This window comes from Procambarus clarkii, chromosome 18 (assembly GCF_040958095.1).
Source record: "Procambarus clarkii isolate CNS0578487 chromosome 18, FALCON_Pclarkii_2.0, whole genome shotgun sequence".
Taxonomy (NCBI): domain Eukaryota; kingdom Metazoa; phylum Arthropoda; class Malacostraca; order Decapoda; family Cambaridae; genus Procambarus; species Procambarus clarkii.
Window position 1 is genome coordinate 13,554,581 of NC_091167.1, and position 19,372 is coordinate 13,573,952.

Sequence of the window (19,372 nt, forward strand, 5' to 3'; positions counted from 1 at the left end):
AATATAATTTGAGCTTTAATAGAAATCAATCCTGTTTATTCAATGTATCCCCCCAGGTATATTTAAAAATTTGTGTAGGACATGTGAAAGAATGAGTACATTCCTTGGTTGAGGTGGGTGCTGATGACTGTAAAGAGCAAAGAAAGACCATACATTACAGTACTAAAAGTAAGTAAGTAATTATCAAAAGAAGGCACCAAACTGTGAAGGCTATGTAGCACCATCAAATGTGCGGAATAATCAAAGGGCGCTAAATATCACCAAGGATGCCAATACGAGAACAAAAACGCACAAGGTGAACGATATCAAAAGTACCCGAGTCACCAAGAATTCTATTGAGGGACAGGTGACCGCGAGGGGCGGTCGGAAAGCAAGACACACGCTCATCCTGGAAGTTGGGACACTCAAGAAGGACATGCACAACCGTAAGAGGGACAATGCAATTAGGACAATAAGGAGCAGGGTGGCGCTCCATCAAGTGACCATGGGTTAAGCGAGTATGGCCAATACGCAACCTCGCCAGAGCCGTTTCCCATCGCCGGTTACGGTGGTAGGAGGACGGCCACGAGGAAACACAACATTTAAGAGTATGTAGTTTGTTACCAGTAACAGACGACCAAGAAGCCTGCCAACGGGTAAGGATGGAGGAATGGATAACCGGGTATAACCGGGTAAAGTTGGAATATGGAATACCTTTACGAGAGATGGGACAAGAGCGGACAGCTTCCTTGGCGGCAGCACCCGCACGCTCATTTAAAGACACACCAATATGGCTGGGAACCCATCAAAACTCAACTGACTTAAATTTACTGTGAACAAGAAACGGCCAATGCTCGATCTCGACAACTACTGGATGAACCGGATTAAAGGACCCGAGAGCCATGAGGGCACTACAAGTTAACAACAACTACAAAGGAAGACTGACAACGAGAAAGCAGGAGACGAAGAGCATAGAGAATAGCATAAAGCTCCACCGTGAAGATGCTAGTCCCCGGAGGTAAGCGACACATATAAGTGCGATCAGGAAAAACAACAGAGTAGCCAACACCGTCCGCAGACTTAGACCCATCGGTGAAGACAGAAACGGAGCGGGAGTGAGAAGAAGAGTGCTTAAGGAAAAGGCGTTTTAGAACCGTAGGAGGGGTAAAAGCTGTAGTGATGCGGGTCAAGGATGTACAAAACTGCGGAAGGGGAACTCAACCTGGGGCAAAGAAGGAACAACATGAGGAGAAACATTAGAAATACAAACAGAAAGAGAATCCTGTAAGCGAGATAACCGGACAGTACAGTACTAAAAGAGGAAGGTCTGTAGAGATAAAACTAAGTTGACTTTGATCACTAATACAAAGCATCCATGCCCATATTTACATTGGTAATACAGCATGGTGAGTATTCCTCATTAACTTTATATAAGAGCAGCAAGAAAATGGAAAGTATGATGATAGCAAAAGGTATATAAAAAGATTAGTTAACTCCTAAATAGCAGGAATGAGGAGAATGGCATAAAAATTTAAGAAAATTATGTAGAAATTCAAAAGCTCTTATGGAAAGAAGTCCAACAGAGACCCTGGTGGACACGCAAATGGGAGTGTTAAAGACAGACCTGGAATTATGGTGAGGAGATTACAAGCAAGCAAATACTTTGAAAGTCTGAAAGATGAAAGTGATAAAAGTAATGATGGTGTGAGAAGAGTGCAAGATCATATGACAACTGATATAGCTATGGAAGAGGCAAGTACGTTAGTTTAGAAACTCGATGTGTTGGGGAGTTGAAGGTGCTGACGAATAACAAAAATGTCAAGATAATGTGGATAAAATGGCATGAAATGTGTGTGGAAGGTTTACCAGAAGGCCGATGCCTCTCCACTCCATGAAACTGGGTAATGTATGTAGTCAGTACCCAATCAATTTAATGACCTATATGCAGCTATTCCCAACCTCGGCCATCTGTATTTAGTGTGTTAAAGTATAGCTCCTGTGAGGAAGTAGATTTCTGCAGCTGTTTAATGTGGCAAGTTGAGTTCATACAGTGTGTGTCCATTCTTGACCACAAACCACCTAGAGTGAATAATGTCCTAGAATCTATAAAATAATAATGGGAGAAGATCAAGCATGACTGGTATTTTTGTGAAGGTCAAGCCACTATTAGAATGATTATTACATAATTGCCTTTACGTAACCATTAAGAGATTATCCAAAGACATAATGAAACATTATGAGTAGAGAAGCATCAGGAAAGGTAGTCATCCTAAGAAGCTAGAAGTAGAGGTGAGAAGGTTAATGTCAGGTAACCCGCTTATGGTCAACAGAAATTGGTGACATTTCAGTGATGTCACAACCTACGTCAGCAGGATGATCACATCACCAGTCTTAATCCTTCAAATACACATGTCAACCAGGAATGATCATGTCATTTCCGATCCCATGGTGGGGATCCGTGAGGGATTAATTAACCCTTTAGTTGTGCAAGACATCATATGATGCTTTGAGTGACTTGCAGTAAATTGCGCAAGGCATATATGATGCTTTGGAGTACCGCGCAAGATTTGAAAGGCCCGCGGGGTATAGGGGGTCTCCATACGCTGCCCAGGGGCTATAGTAAACAGCCGCCATTTTGAAAAAAAATCCAGCCCATGCTACTATCGTGTGGGAGGCCTCAGTTACCCAGCAGCCACCATGTTGAGCGCACAGCCAAATGCTTCCAGGGCACACACCACACAATCACTCACCCAAGAGCAAATAACCAGTGAATTATTTTCCGATGGTGAGGAAAGTGACTTTGATGACTCTGACATCTTATCTTCTTCTTGAGATGATTTCGGGGCTTTAGTGTCCCCGCGGCCCGGTCCTCGACCAAGCCTCCACCCCCAGGAAGCAGCCTGTGACAGCTGACTAACACGCCAGGTACCTATTTTACTGCTAGGTAACAGGGGCATAGGGTGAAAGAAACTCTAACCATTGTTTCTCGCCGGCGCCTTGGATCGAACCCAGGACCACAGGATCACAAATCCAGCGTGCTGTCCGCTCGGCCGACCGGCTCCCTTTAAAAGATAAAGACATTGATAAAGACTACACACAATTGACAGATGATGATAGCACGGACAGTGAAAATGAGATACAGCCGCCTCCCATGGCGAGGCCTATACGCTCACCCATGCCACCTCGCCAAGTGCCTACTCCAATTCGCCCTCGACCACACAGTTCCTGTGCTTATTTAGAGTCTGAGGATATTTTCGGTGACGAGTCAGAGGAAGGTGACTCTTTTTCTGGTTTTAGTGAAGTGGAATCAGAACATAGTGTTACAGAGCAGTGGTGCCAGTACCAGTGGTGTTACTGGGCGAGATTTTGTCACGTCAAGAGCGTCTCGCCCAGCCAAGCGCCACCACATGGAACAACATGAGGCACTAAGAGCCTCATGTTCACGTGCTTCTACCTCACGTGCACGTAGCAGCCGTACTGTGCGTAGACGGGCTTCAGCTCCTGGTCCACGGGGTGCATCGCTTCCTCGCCGTAGTGCCCCTGTTGCGTCCCCTGCGTCTCGCAGGACACCATGTGTACTAGTGTGGAGTGATGGTACTGGTTTTTTTCCTCGAATTCCTGCCTCTTGACAATAAAGACGTTGGGATTACAGAGCTTTTCCCTGATAATGGAGAGGATATTAGTGAATGTGATTATTTTACAGCATTCTATGATGAGCCGCTCATGGAATATATTTGTACACCAAACGAACCTTCATGCGGCACATCTCATTAGAAGAGAGATAACAGAATTTTCATGATTGCAACGTTGGAAAACCACCAATGTAGGTGAAATGTATGTGTTTTTAGCAATATGTATGTTGATGAAACACTGTGTAAAACATGCTATCACAGACAACTGGAGCAAAGATCTGACTATTCCAACACCTTTCTTCGGGAAATATATGTCCCGAGACAGATTTCAGATACTCCTCAGGTGTCTGCATTTTGCAAGTAATGAGGACCGGACAGAGGATGATAGACTTTGGCAAGTGAGGCACTATATGAATGAAGTGATTGAAAAATTCAGAGATTTTTACATACCAGCACAGAAGCTGGTGATTGACGAATCCCTTGTACTTTTCAAAGGACGTGTTTCATTCAAGCAGTATATTCCCTCCAAACAAAACAGATTTGGATTGAAATTCTTTGTACTGTGTGACTGTGAAACAGGATACGTGTTGCACATGATTCTGTATTCAGTTAGCGATGTAGACATTCCCGGTAACGACGAACATGGTTTCTCGGGTAGTTTAGTGAAGTCACTGATGGCACCATGGATGAACAAGGGCCACATCCTATACACAGATAATTACTATACAAGTCCATTGCAAGCTAGGTTCTTGATTGAAAATAGAACCGGATTGGTTGGCACAGTAAAGGCACGGAGAAGGGAAATGCCAGTGTTTGGCAGTGGATTTGCAGTTGGTGAGTGCCAGGTACAGAAATGTGATCAAATACTCTCGGTACGATGGAACGACAAGAGAGAAGTGAACCTGCTGACAACCGTTCAAGAGGGTACAATGTTGAACAGTGGCAAGGTGCACCGTGTAATGAGAGAACCAGTATATAAGCCAGATTGTGTTCTTGACTACAATATCAACATGCGTTTCATTGATAAGGCTGACATGATGATTGGCACTATCGAGTGTGTGCGGAAAACATTAAAATGGACGAAAAAACCAGCGTTGAATGTAATGAAACGCCATTTTCTGGGTGAGACCCGGAGGCTCCCCGGAGCTTTACCGGCTGACATGCTAATGTCAGACTTTGGCATCAGTCATGTGTATGGAGTTCTAGGGCCTACCGGGGACCACGGCCAGAACCTGGCCCCCTCAGAGAGGCAAGGGGAGCAATGGCCTATAGAAACCCCCGTGTGGTAGGAAGCATTCTATGTCTGCCATCGACCGGGTCAAGCATCCAGAAAGGTAAGCATTCCAAAACAAACCCCTATTCTGGTGAAAATTGCTACCTAAAGCCGAACTAGTGGATAGAACTCTTCAACAGAAAACAAGGAAACTAGTATGACGTCATACGTCACCGCGCCGCTGTCTGCGCAGCTCCCCCCTCCCCGGGAGGGGGAAGGGGGAGCCCCAGACCTCCCATGCCGGCTATCCACCCATCAGTTCTGAGGCTGGATGTCAAAACACGCGAAAAACCGCCAACCGGAGGGAGGGAGGGTTGCCGGGGAGCCTTCGGGTCTCACCCAGAAAATGGCGTTTCATTACATTCAATGCTGGTTTTCTGGGGGGAGCCCCGTCGGCTCCCCGGAGCTAACTACCCACAGAGGAAGGTCAAAGCGACAGAACCGGGAGGCGGACACCACGCACCCCCCACGGAGGCGAGACAACTGGCAGCAACGCCAACCCAAGGCGCCACAGCAACGAAAAGTCCCGGGAACAACACGAGAACAACGAGCAGCTAGGCCCCTGCACGAACACCAAAAATCCATGCCCGAAAGACCGCAATGAAGCCTTTGCAAAGTCCGTGTATATCACATCAGTATTCTGTTTTTCTTCTAATGCCTCGGTGACTGTCATAGTGATCAAGTAGCTGTGAGAGGCACGATCTTCCTGCACGAAATCCATGTTGGCCTGGGTTGTGAAGGTCATTGGCCTCCATGAAATTGGTGACCTGACTCCTAATCACTCTCTTGAATACTTTTATTATGTGCGACATTAGTGCAACTGGTCTATAATTTTTTGCCAATGCTTTGCTCCCTCCCTTGTGTAGAGGGGCTATGTCTGCTACTTTAAGTGCATCTGGTATCTCCCCCGTGTCCAAGCTCTTCCTCCACACTATACCGAGTGCATGTGCTACTGGCACTTTGCATTTCTTTATAAATACTGTCTCCATTCGATTATCTGGACTATATGGGAAGGACCCCCCAGCCAGATAATCACGTGTTCCGGATAATAGTACTTTTTCACCTCCGAGTCCAAAAGAGACCATTTCCAACAATTTTTATACCACACTCATGATTTGAATTGTTACACACTAATTAGTGTGTGGGGCTGGGTGGGTGGTTAGCTGCCTAGCTGGTAGGTGGGCAAGGAAGGTGGGTGGGCAGGCAGGTGGGTGGGTAGGCAGGGATAGGTGGCTTCAGGCAGGTGGGTTTTGGATGAGTGGATGGCAGGCAGATGGGCATGGTGGGTGAACAGGTTCGAGCAGGCAGGTGGGTGAATAGGTGGGTGGGTGGGCGAGCAGGCAGGTGGGTAAACAGGTGGGTGGGTGGATTGGCAGGTTAGTGGGTAAACAGGTGGGTGGGTGAATTGGCAGGTAGGTGGGTAAACAGGTGGGTGGGGTGGGGTGAGCACGCAGGTGGGTGTGCAGGAAGGTGGGTGAACAGGTAATTACCTAAGTGTAGTTACAGGATGAGAGCTACGCTCGTGGTGTCCCGTCTTCCCAGCACTCTTTGTCATATAATGCTTTGAAACTACTGACGGTCTTGGCCTCCACCACCTTCTCCCCTAACTTGTTCCAACCGTCTACCACTCTGTTTGCGAAAGTTAATTTTCTTATATTTCTTCGGCATCTGTGTTTAGCTAGTTTATATCTATGACCTCTTGTTCTTAACGTTCCAGGTCTCAAGAAATCTTCCCTATCGATTTTATCAATTCCTGTTACTATTTTGTATGTAGTGATCATATCACCTCTTTTTCTTCTGTCTTCTAGTTTTGGCATATTTAATGCCTCTAACCTCTCCTCGTAGCTCTTGCCCTTCAGTTCTGGGAGCCACTTAGTAGCATGTCTTTGCACCTTTTCCAGTTTGTTGATGTGCTTCTTAAGATATGGGCACCACACAACTGCTGCATATTCTAGCTTTGGCCTAACAAAAGTCGTGAACAATTTCTTTAGTATATCGCCATCCATGTATTTAAAAGCAATTCTGAAGTTAGAAAGCGTGGCATAGGCTCCTCGCACAATATTTTTTATGTGGTCCTCAGGTGATAGTTTTCTATCTAGAACCACCCCTAGATCTCTTTCTTTATCAGACTTCTTTAAAGATTTCTCACATAATATATAGGTTGTGTGGGGTCTATGTTCTCCTATTCCACATTCCATAACATGGCATTTATTAACATTAAATCCCATTTGCCAAGTGGCGCTCCATGTACTTATTTTGTCCAGGTCTTCTTGAAGGGCATGACAATCATCTAAGTTTCTTATCCTTCCTATTATCTTAGCATCATCAGCAAACATGTTCATATAATTCTGTATACCAACTGGTAGATCATTTATGTAGACAATAAACATCACTGGTGCAAGAACTGAACCCTGTGGTACCCCACTTGTGACATTTCTCCAGTCCGATACATTGCCTCTGATCACAGCCCTCATTTTTCTATCAGTCAGAAAATTTTTCATCCATGTTAGAAGCATACCTGTCACTCCTCCAATATTTTCCAGTTTCCAAAACAACCAGGTGTGGAACCTTTATGTGGAACTCTGTCGAAAGCCTTTTTTACGTCCAGATAGATGCAGTCAACCCAACCATCTCTTTCCTGTAATATCTCTGTTGCTCGATCATAGAAACTAAGCAAATTCGATACACAGGATCTTCCAGATCGAAAACCATACTGTCTGTCTGATATTATATCATTTCTCTCCAGGTGTTCTACCCATTTAGTTTTAATTATTTTTTCCAATATTTTTACTATTACACTTGTCAATGATACAGGTCTATAATTAAGGGGGTCTTCCCTGCTTTCACTTTTGTAGATTGGAACTATGTTAGCCTTTTTCCACACATCAGCTACAACTCCTGTATACAGGGATGCCTGAAAAATCAGTTGAAGAGGAATGCTGAGCTCAGGTGCACATTCTCTCAGGACCCATGGTGAAACTCCATCTGGACCAACTGCTTTGTTCTTATTTAGCGCCTTGAGCATTTTTTCCACTTCGTCTCTAGACACCTCTATGTGCTCTATGTTGTTCTCTGGAATCCTTATTGTATCTGGTTCCCTGAAGATTTCATTTTGTACAAACACACTTAGGAACTTTTCATTTAATGTTTCACACATTTCCTTTTCATTTTCCGTGAATCTATTTCCCATTTTCAACCTCTGAATATTATCCTTTACCTGCAATTTGTTGTTTATGAATTTATAGAACAGACCTGGTTCTGTTTTACATTTGTCTGCAATCCCTTTTTCAAAATTTCTTTCTGCCTCTCTCCTCACTGCCGTGTAGTTGTTTCTCGCATCTTTGTATCGCTGGTATGTTTGGGGGTTCGGCCTCTTCCTGTATTGATTCCATTTTTGTGTCTTTTGGTCTCTGGCCCTCTCGCACTTTCTGTTGAACCAATCCTGTTTCCTAGTTCTGCTTCTGTTTTGGTATAAATTTTTTTGTGCCTTTATCATATATTTCACAAAACCTGACATACATCTCATTCACTTCCTTGCCTAGCAACAAGTCTGTCCAATTATACTCACTAAAAAATTTTCTAAGGTTGCCATAATGTCCTCTCCTAAAGTCAGGTTTTTCATTTGCATCGACCGTCATATTTTCTTCCAGATTATAACGCATTGCATACTTTATTCCCAAAAAGACATGGTCACCTTTACCCAAGGGAGGAAGGTACTGAATGTCAAATATTTCTTCCTCCTTCCTGGTAAATATCAAATCTAGCATGGAGGGGACATACCCTTCCCTCATCCTCGTAGCTTGTTTAACATGTTGATACAAGAATGTTTCCAGGATGAGGTCTACAAATTTACAGGTACAGAAATCTTCTGTTTTAGCTTCACATGCTTCCCAGTCTATGGATTTCAAGTTGAAGTCGCCGACTATCAACAGTCGTGAACTATCGTTATCCGCTCTCGCTATGATCTCTCTCATTATTGTTATAAGACCTTCTCGTTTACTATCTAGCTCCTCCTCTGACCATGTGCTGCTCAACGGTGGACTGTATGCATTTATGATCATTAGTTTATCATCCTCATGGCAGATCTCTAGTGCTATTATGTCAACTTCTTGTGGATTGGCAGTCACTATTTCGTTCACCTTTAGGTGTTCTTTCACCAGCACAGCAACGCCACCGCCTTTCCTGATTTTTCTGTCCCGTCTCCAAATTGAGTAGCCCCTTGGGAATATGACCTCATTTAAAATAGCATCTTCAAGTTTTGTCTCCGTGAGTGCAACAATGTCTGGTGTCTGCAGCTGTATTATATCACTTAACTCCAGTATCTTTGATCTTACTCCATCTATGTTGGTGTATGCAATCTTGAGGAACTTGTTCCCCCTCTTCTTATTTTTCACTCCCCCTTTCTCTAATGATTTTGTTGGTTTGCCTTTATGTACCACTTTACTGGCCTGCCTACCCCTATCACTTTGTAGAAAAAAGAATTGATTTCTTCTTCATTCCTGCTCTCATTTAAACGTTTTGCCTCGGCGAGGTTCAGTTTCAGCTTCTCTCTGTCTTCTTTTGAAAGATCTCGTCTTAACGACCACACTTTCCCATCCTCATCACTTTGTAATTTTCTAGCATTCCTTAATACTTCTTCCATTTGTTTGGTACCATTTAGGGTGATCCTCAAAGGTCGATCTTTTCCTTTTACATATCTGCCTATTCTCCTGTAGTCGCAGACATTCTCTATGGTTGTAAGACCTTCCACGAGGCCAACAATTTTATCTACTACTTTTTCTTCTTCTACAGCTCTTTCTGACCTAGATGTTATCTCCTTTTCCTTGCAGCCAAAAATGATCAGGGACTTACTCCGATCAACTGTGTTTTGCACCAACTTCGGGTTAGATGCCAATTCTTTCCTCACTTCTAGCCTAATGTTTGTTTTATCTTTGTCGCTGCAGTGTTTGACTTCCTTTATTGCTTCTTCTATTTTTTCCTTCTCCTTGGCCACTTGTGCATAAGTGAGTTGCATATCTTTCTTGCACTGTTCTATTCCCTGCGTAACTTCCTCCATCTGTGCTGACAAAAGATGTTTCTAATGTTGAAATTCCTTACCTAACCTATTGTAGTCTTTTATGTTTAAATTTACTTTAACTTCTTCCAAAGCTATTTTTAAGAGTATTTTCTTCTTCCATGGCTTTGCAATTAGTTTCCAATTGAATCTTATCCTTGCGCAAGTCTTTCACTACACCCTCAAGACATACAACTTTGCTATTTAAATGGTCATTACTTTCTTTCAATTTACTAATTATTTCTACATGAGAGGTCACAATAGTATCTAATTTTACCACCTTGTTGTATAGACTGGTTATCTCAATGCTTTCTTCACTGAATCCAGCAAAATCAAGCTCTGTTTTGTATTTCCTCTTGCAGGCGGCCATCTTGAATGTTGTTCTCTGCACTGTATACACTAGGGGTAACTTTTTCTCATCCACTATTTCACTTCCCTTGGCACATTCCTGTTATCTCATCTATTTTTCAAAAGCACTATACCTTTATGTTCTCTGGGACACCACTCACTATCATCAACCTGTACTACAATACTTAGGATTATTGAAATATGCTGGAGCTCCTCTTGTCTGCCTCTTGGGAAAGAACTTGGGATAGAAGGTGGTTGGGTGGGCAAGCATTCAGGTGGCTGGGGTGGGCTATCAGGCAGATGGGTGAACAGATGGCTGGGTGGGCATGCAGGCAGGTGGGTAAACAGATGGGGTGGGCAGGGAAGTGGATGAACAGGTGGGTAAGTAGGCATGCAGGCAGGTGGGTAAGTGGGCGTGCAGGCAGGTGGGTAAACAGGTGGGTAAGTGGGCGTGCAGGCAGGTGGGTAAGTGGGCGTGCAGGCAGGTGGGTAAACAGGTGGGTAAGTGGGCGTGCAGGCAGGTGGGTAAGTGGGCATGCAGGCAGGTGGGTAAACAGGTGGGTAAGTGGGCATGCAGGCAGGTGGGTGGGCAGGGAAGTGGGTGAACAGGTGGGTGAGTTGGCGAGCCCGGAACAAAGACAGATGACACGTGCAAGCTCCTGCCTGGTCAACCCCCCCTTCCCCACCTCACGCCAGCCTTCCCATCTCCCTTCCACATGTGTCAACACGTGGGTGTTGACATGCTGTACGATGACTAACATATGCGCCTTAAGTTCTGTTAAATCCCATTTTATTTTATTGTAAATATTTAAATTAATAAATAGCAAACCAAATACTGTACTGTACTGTTCAACTATTATAGTGTGTTATTTAATTAATATTCGTAACTAGCTCTCCACAACAGTAAGAAAACAATATAATTCTTGCAACACCGCCAACGCCACCTCCCTTTGTTAGGCTTAACGCGAGTCACATACACACACAACAGTTCTTCCTCCCTTCCTGACCAACTCCCTCCCTCCCTCCCTTCCTGACCAACTCCCTCCCTTCCTGACCAACTCCCTCCCTCCCTTCCTGACCAACTCCCTCCCTCCCTTCCTGACCAACTCCCTCCCTCCCTCCCTTCCTCACCAACTCCCTCCCTCCCTCCCATTTTTTATTCGGCTCCCATGGACATTTTGACCGGATATTGAGATAACTTTATCCGGTCATGATTTTGGCCGTATAAGGGCGTTTTCCGGATATTAAAATCCCGGATAGTCGAGTGTCTACAGTATTGAATTCCATGAATCTGGACCCGGGGCCGAGTGCATGGGCATGTTTTCAATTTCTCTTTCAAAGTCTAGTACGCTCATGTTGATATCAGTTATATTTACAGGGGTTTGGTTATCCTGCATAAAAAAATTGTTTGGATCTTCCACTTTCATGTTGTTTATTGGAGTGCTAAACATGTCCTAATACTGCTTTTTTAGGATTTCACTAATTTCTTTGTCATCCTCCGTGTATGAACCTTCACTTGTACGAATAGGTCCAATACTGGCAGTGGTTTTTGCTTTTGATTTCGTATATGTGAAGAAGTATTTTGGATTATTCTTCATTTCCTGAATTGCTTTCTGTTCTAACTGCCTTTGTTCAGTTTGATATGAGTGTTTCCGAGTATTGATGGTCGTTTGCACTTCAATGAGCTTGTGATCTGAGTATGTGGTATCTGATATCGTAATGTCCCTGATGATGTCTTCATTGGTCGTAAAGACCAGATCATTTAAAATACTTCATTTAAAGTATTATCATTTAAAGATCAGATCATTTGATCAATGAAAATACTGTATTTTCATTTCTCGTTGGCTCTGATATCTGCTGGTTGAGTGAAAATTTGTCACAAAATCTAAGTAGTTCTCTAATCTGTGGTTAGTTAGGTCCCGGTAGATTTCCTGGTATAATATTATTGTTTGCTATTCTCCATCCGAGACTAGGCAAGTTGAAGTCACCTAGGAAGATAATATCAGGTATCGGGTTCTCCAAATTATCAAGGCTATTCTCTGTTTTGTTTATCTGTTCTGTAAATTCCTCGGCCATTGCATCTGGTGGTTTGTATATTAGAATAATCACTAAATTTATTTTCTCTATTTTTAATCCCAGTACCTCTACCACCTCTATTGTGTTTATCTGTTCTGTGAATTCCTCGGTCGTTGCATCGGCCGAGGAATTCAGCGACCGAGGAACACAGCGCGACTTCGCTCTTGTTGCACCAGATACAGATAGATTTTCGCTTCCTGTTTCTTCGTTCTGTGTGCTTGCTAATAATGCACTCACGTACACCCTTGGCTTTATTACGTGTAGGTGGTATGCAGCCAAGCTTGTAAAGCATAAGCTAGTCTTGAAAAGATTATAGGAAAAGATCAATTTGTAAGGTAGTCTTGAAAAGATCGCTTTGTAAGGTCCCACACGAAGAGATTCAGCCAGCCTTGAAGAGTGTCCGTCAGTCTGGAAGAGATTCTGGCTTTCTGGAAAAGTTTCGGCCAGCCTCAAAGAGTGTCCGTCAGTCAAGAAGAGATTCAGGTATTCTTGAAAATATCTATGGAAAACACCACCATGGAAGCTGCTAACACTGTTCATCTATGCTACTTGTATCAGATGCATCATCACTGAACGCAGAAAACGATTCATCTATGTACCATCTATATAAATTGGAGATAGCATAGGTGGGCAAGAATAGTGCTCAGAGCTACAACTGAATACGCTTGCTGTATCGTCCTCATAGGTGCGGTATCACTTGCATCCGACCTTTTGTGTTAGGTCCTTATTGCGCCTAGCTTCACCAATATTATGACCCTTATGTTCTTCAAACAATGAGGTTTAAATTTTAACAACAGAGCGCGATCTTTCAACACCGCGTCGGACAGGTGATGAAAGATAGCCCTAGGACATTCTAGGAAAATTTTCCAAGATGGCTACCTCTTACTGGAGGTCCTATGAGTCCATTTCGTACACAACCAACCGCGCACACATTTAGAATGGGGACGAAAAAATCATAAAGAGTTTTCTCGGTTGGCGCAGTTTCCCACCACCGAGAATACTCGGTTGGCACAGTTCAGTGGTTAAACATTATACCAGTCATTAGTAACCTTTATCAATTTGACGAGAACCCCAAGTCAATAATTGTTTCAGCAGCACTATTAGATTCATCAACAAAGACACTGCAACTCTGAGCACCTCAAGAAGACTACCCACTAAGTCCAACTCAAATAGTGTACTTTGAGAGTGAACCAAATGCTCCGGTTGATACAGTACTGTATGTGAGACTTTGATTAGTATAAACAAGACATCAGTCACAACTGATTTGACGACACTGCTTGCAATAGTAGTCAAGAAGAAGTAATATTGACACAGCCCCATATTGAGTGTTAAATCGAGTGGATACTGTTCAGTATTATAAGTTCAGAACATCAAATTAAGTAAAAAAAATAACAGCGTTGAATGTAATGAAACGTCATTTTCTGGGCGAGTCCCGGAGGTTCCTGGAGCTATCCAGGCTGAATGGATATGTATAACTTTCTGGCATCAGTCTAAATGCTTGGAGTTCTTGCCTACCATGACCATGAGCCAGAACCTGGCCCCCCTCAGAAGATGCACGGGGAGCAATGGCCTATAGATACCCACCCCCATCCCTGTGGTTGGGAGCATTCTATGTCTGCCATTGACCAGGACAGGCAACCAGAAAGGTAGGTGCCCCAAAACAAACCCCTATTCTGGTAAAACTATTGCTACCAAAAGCCAAACAAGTGGACAGAACTCCCCAAATGAAAATTAGCAAACGAGCATGACGTCATCATATAGCCGTGCCACCATCTGCGCAACCCCCCCACCCCCTCCCCAGGAGGGGAAAGAGGGTGCCCCAGACCTCTCGCGCCGGCGACCCAACACTAGCTCTTAGGCTGGATGTCAAAACATACAAAAAATACCGCCAACCGGAGGGAGGGAGGGAAGCCGGGGAGCCTCCAGGACTCGCCCAGAAAATGGAGTTTCATTACATTCAATGCTGGTTTTCTGGGGGAAGCCCCTTCGGCTCCCCGGAGCTAACTACCCAAAGAGAAGAAAAATAAGGGACTTACCCGGGAGGCGGTCCGTCCTCACTCCTCAACACGAAGTTGAGACGTTGCATTGGATCGTCATTGGTTGAAGTTGCATTGGGTCGGCGGCTGCAACCGCCGACCCAATGCAACGCAGGCCCTACTAGGCCTAGGGACATTCACCAGGTAGCGAGCTGCCAGGACCCTGTTCGACTTCCAAAAACCCCGGGCCCGAATGTCAACTCGGGACATGTTGCCAAAGACAGCAGCCAAGGCTGCAAACTTACGAACGTCATGAGCCCGGGGATAGACCGCAGGCTGGCTAGACTTAACACTATCGCTCGCTTTGGACACCGATCACGCCCAATTTTTTCTCTCGAGTCCTAGCCGTGGACAGGATTTGCGTCCACTACAAAAATATTTGTATAAAATTCATTTTTTATCCGAGTGACCTCGGGATAGTTTCAAAATAAGCTCCTTTAGAATGCGCACAATTTGATACCAAAATGAAAGATGTAACACGAAACTTGATGTCAGAACACTTGAAAGATTATAAATACGTTTTTGGGTCTAAATTTTAAATTTTAAAATATTTGTTAAAATTCTATTTATTGTGCTATTATTATGAGACTAGTTTTAAAATGCGCGCCTTTATATTGCGAACAATTTGATACCAAAACAAGCAATGTAACATGAAAATTGATGTCAGAACACTGGAAAGATATAAATAATTTTGATGAAGAGTGTCCAAAATTAAAATATTTGTTAAAAATCCAGTTATTGCTCTATTATTATGAGACTAGTTTTAAAATGCTCGCCTTTATATTGCGAACAATTTGATATTAAAACGAGCGATGTAACATGAAAATTGATGTTATCAAACTGAACAAGTATACACATTAGGTTGTGGCGTGGAAATGGGTGCTCATTCACGGGTAACTTTAGGCTTTGCTGTGGGGAGTCTTGCCAGGCTTTTGGACATTATATGCATATACATCAGCAGGGAATTCAATTGTGAACACAATGATACCAAAACAAACGACATAGCACGAGAATTAAGGTGAGAAAACTGAAACGAGTATACACATTTTACTGATTTTGTGCGCTCACGGGTAACTTTTCTGACTTTAGGCTTTGCTGTGGGGAGTCTCGCCAGGCTTTTGGACATTATATGCATATAGATCTGCAGGGAATTAAAGTGTGAACACAATGATACCAAAACGAACAACATAGCACAAGAATTAAGGTGAGAAAATTGAAACTTGTATACACATTTAGGCGTTGCCACCGCACGCTCGCCTACACCATTGGCCCCATGATGTCAAAATCTGCGGTGCGTGTGTGGCGCGGGCGATAGTGTTAATAACCCTGCGGATAACCTGAGAAACCCAAGCCCGGGAACAGGGAAGAAGGGAAACTGGGTCAACCCAAAGCGCATCCCCAGCCACCAAAGCCGTGGCAGGCAAATAACGGCGGAGAGCCGCAACCGGACACAACACATGATGCACCCCCGGCCTGACCAACCAAGTCTCAACGACCCAAGGCCCCTGCCGGAACGTAGCCGTCTCATTTTTCGCCACAAAAGGAGACGGTTGCAAGCGAACAAAACGCCCCCCCCCCCCTCCCCAGGACCAAAGGAGCAGAAACCCCTTCACCGGAGGAGAGCATGAAGCTCCCCCACCCGACCCCTAGAGGACCAATGCTAACAGGAAAGAGCCTTGGAAACACAATCTGAAACCGAAGGAGCCACAACAAACCGAGGAGAAGAGAGAAACGAGAGCACGCGGTCCAAGGACCAGGACGGCTCAGGCGGCGCATGAGCAGGCCGGAGGTGAAACAGCGCACAAGACAGCTTGCGGAACGGAGCAGAGGTAACATCAACACCGAAAGCAAACAGAAGCGGCTCCGCCAACGCCGCACGATACGAGGAGGCAGTATTCGGCATAAGATGATGGTCCTGGAACAATCAAGAAAGAAAGAAAGGACAAGACAACCCTATCAGAGACTGAAGAACACCTACACAGTGATAGGAAAAAATGGAAGGACCGCCAGGAAACTTCATACTGCTGCCGAAACGAAGCACGCAGGTGGGAGACCAACAACGAAGCCACCTGCGCACCATACAAGTTACGATAAACTCGAGTCAAAAACTCCATGCGCGAAGGCTCGAGGAGAAGACCAAACCAACCTTGTACCGGACTGGCCCCATCTGCTGAAAGAGGCGGAGCCGCGGGAAGACCCTTGGATTCGGACACCAAGCAAGCAGTGCCTAAAACTAAGGCTGGGTCGGCCACCAAGGAGCCAGAAGCACAACTCTCCCCTGGCAAGTCTCCAAGCGAGCCAGGACCCAGAGCAACGTCCGGCAGAGCCAACTGAAGGAGCTGGTGTCGAGCGTCCATTCCATGGACAAGGGAATGAACCGTGACAGGCCGTCTGCCAAGACATTGGACACTCCCCGAACGTGACCGCCAGGAGCCAAACCTCGAGAACTCAGCAGACGAGTCACCCGAAGCGACCAGCTCCAAAGAGCCAAGGACCACATCGAACCCCCACGGTTCAGACAATGAACCACTGGGCAGCAGTCCGAATGGAGCCCGATTGTCGATCCGTGAGCGACCCGAACTCTCCTGAGCGACAACCAAACCGCCGCGAACTCCCGCACCATGCTGTGGAGCAGACAGAAAGATCGACACCACCGCTCCTGGCCAGCCTGGCGAGCACTGGTCACAAAGCCCCAGCCAAGAGACGAAGCGTCCGTGAACACATCTAGCGAAGGCTCAGGCAGGCACCAAGGCACTGAACCCCGAAAAACCCGTAGAGGAACCCAACGACGCAACAGCTGACATAAGGCCCCTGAGGGACGAACCCAGCGATCGCGAGAGAGGCGGAAGGGACGACCCCAAACGAACTAGAACAGCCAACGAAGCCAAACACTACCCGGCGGATAGACCAACATGGCAAAGTTCAGGCTCCCACACAAACTCTCGAGCAACCGTCTCGTGACCCGGGAGCCCTTCAGAAACAGACGCAGGCGGGAACGCAGGCGAAGCAGAGCCACTGGAGGAAGAGACAAGGAAGCGGTATGAGCGTCCCACTGAAGACCCAGCCAAGACCGAACCTGGGAGGGAACCAGATGGGACTTCTTCCAGTTCACAAGGAACCTGAACCCGGTGAGCTGGGAAAGAACCAAATTCCTGGCGAGCAGACACGCGAACTGGCTGGGGGCCCAAACCAGCCAGTCGTCGAGGTAGGCCAGAACCCGCACACCTAAAAGTTGCAGCCGGGCCACCATGACCGGAGTAAGGAGAGTAAACACCCGAGGCGCAAGAGTCAAGCCGAAAGGAAGGCAAATAAAGCGGTAAGCCTGACATCCCACAACAAACCTGAGCCAGTCCCTGAACCACGGATGAACTGGGACGTGCCAATACAGGTCCTTGAGGTCCATGGACACCATCCAAGCGCCCGGCTCCAAGAGAAGACGGACCTCAGACAGAGTAGTCATCCTGAAGGAGGAGCAAAAAAAAAAACCACGGGTTCAGACGGGACAAGTCCAGAATGAACCAGAGGTCCGCATAGTCCCGTTTCGGGACTGGGAACAGGCGGGAAACCCACCGGAGGGACAAAGTCGTTTCGACCACGCCCAAGCGAACCCACTCCGAGATAACTTGACAGAGCGCAGGAAAGGAGGCCTGCCCCGCAAGCCCAGAAACCCCCGAGGGAGGAGAAGCCACCCAACACCACCACAAGTCGCGCGAGACCACCCAAAAAGCCCACGAATTATGGGACCAGGCGCGAGTGAACAGCGCAAGCCTCCCCCCCATCGCCCTGTCAATGGGGCGAACCACAAAAGGGCCGACACACCTTACAAGAACCTAAACAGCACAGGGCGAACCCCGCACTGAATAGAAACAAACAGAACTGAAGGCTGCGCCAACCCCGAATCTGACACCTCTGGCCTACCACAACGGACCAAACTCCGAGCCCTGGCACGACCTCTACGGGAAGGCGCCCCCCACGAGCCCGCCGGAGAACCAACAAATCCGACATCGGCCTACAACTAACCGAAGCCGCTTGCAGATACTGCACCACAGAAGTGTATCTGTGGTGCAGATACTGCACCACAGCAGATTCAGCAAACAACAACAGACAAAAAGGGGAAGACAACCTAAGTGCCAGGGCCCAAGTGGATTCCAAGGAAGAAGCAAGCACCGCCTGCCGGCACACGAGGCGAGAAGCACAAAATCGCGAAACCGCATCCTTCAGGATTGGCTCAAACAGCTTCAACAAAGCAGACGACGACTGCACAGCAGTGGGCAGCGCACTCGAACCCCAGCGGCCCCCCAACGCAAGCCAATCTGAGGACAGCTTGAGGAGGGAAAAGAAACGCAGAGCTGCAGCCAGCAGACCCCGAGTACGCAAATCTTCCGCCACCAAAGCAGCCGAAAGGGAGGGAACCTGCACATGAAGCTGCATCACGCCTACCTCCCACGGAAGGGCAGGAGCGAACAAACACTGGGGGGGTTGACTGAACAAACACTGGGGGGGTTGACTGAACAAACACTGAAGGGGGTTGACTTGGGGGCCCAAGGCCCCCCAAGTCAACCCCCCTCCGCCACCCCAGGAACCCAACCCAGGGGACCCGGGGCCGAGCCGTCCTCCAAATCCACCGCCCCTAAAGAAGAGGCGGGAGCAGCCGCAAAAGCAGGAACAAAGGGGGCCCACTGGTCAGACCCAGAAGCTCCGGCAGGAGGACCAGACTCGAATGCCACCGCCACAACCCCAGAAGGGGACTCCCCCGAGACCGCCCGAGTCTCGACCAACTAAACCCTGCTCCGACCCAGAAACCCTCAGACGTTGCAGGGCCAAAAGCAAGGGGGAAGGAACCGAATGTACAATGGAAGGGAAAAGACGAGGAGGGGCGGACGGAACCAGAGCTGAAGTGACCCCCCCACCCCCCAAGTCCGGGTCCCTATAACCAAAACGGGGCAGTCTCGGGGCATCCGGGGCTGCAAGTAAC

The 19,372-nt window shown here is 46.5% G+C and overlaps 1 protein-coding gene across 2 annotated transcripts in view; it reads right to left on the reverse strand.

Moving 5' to 3' along the window:
* The window catches only part of mRpL22 (mitochondrial ribosomal protein L22), a 32,180-nt gene that overhangs the window by 1,098 nt on the left and 11,710 nt on the right, over positions 1-19,372 (reverse strand). The window contains exon 5 of one of the 2 annotated variants that reach the window (XM_045736937.2): positions 2,957-3,041. The exons of the other annotated variant lie outside the window; for it this stretch is intronic. Coding sequence (XP_045592893.1) covers positions 2,957-3,041 — 85 coding nt within the window. The remainder of the gene's footprint in view (positions 1-2,956; positions 3,042-19,372) is intronic. 2 annotated transcript variants of the gene reach the window in all.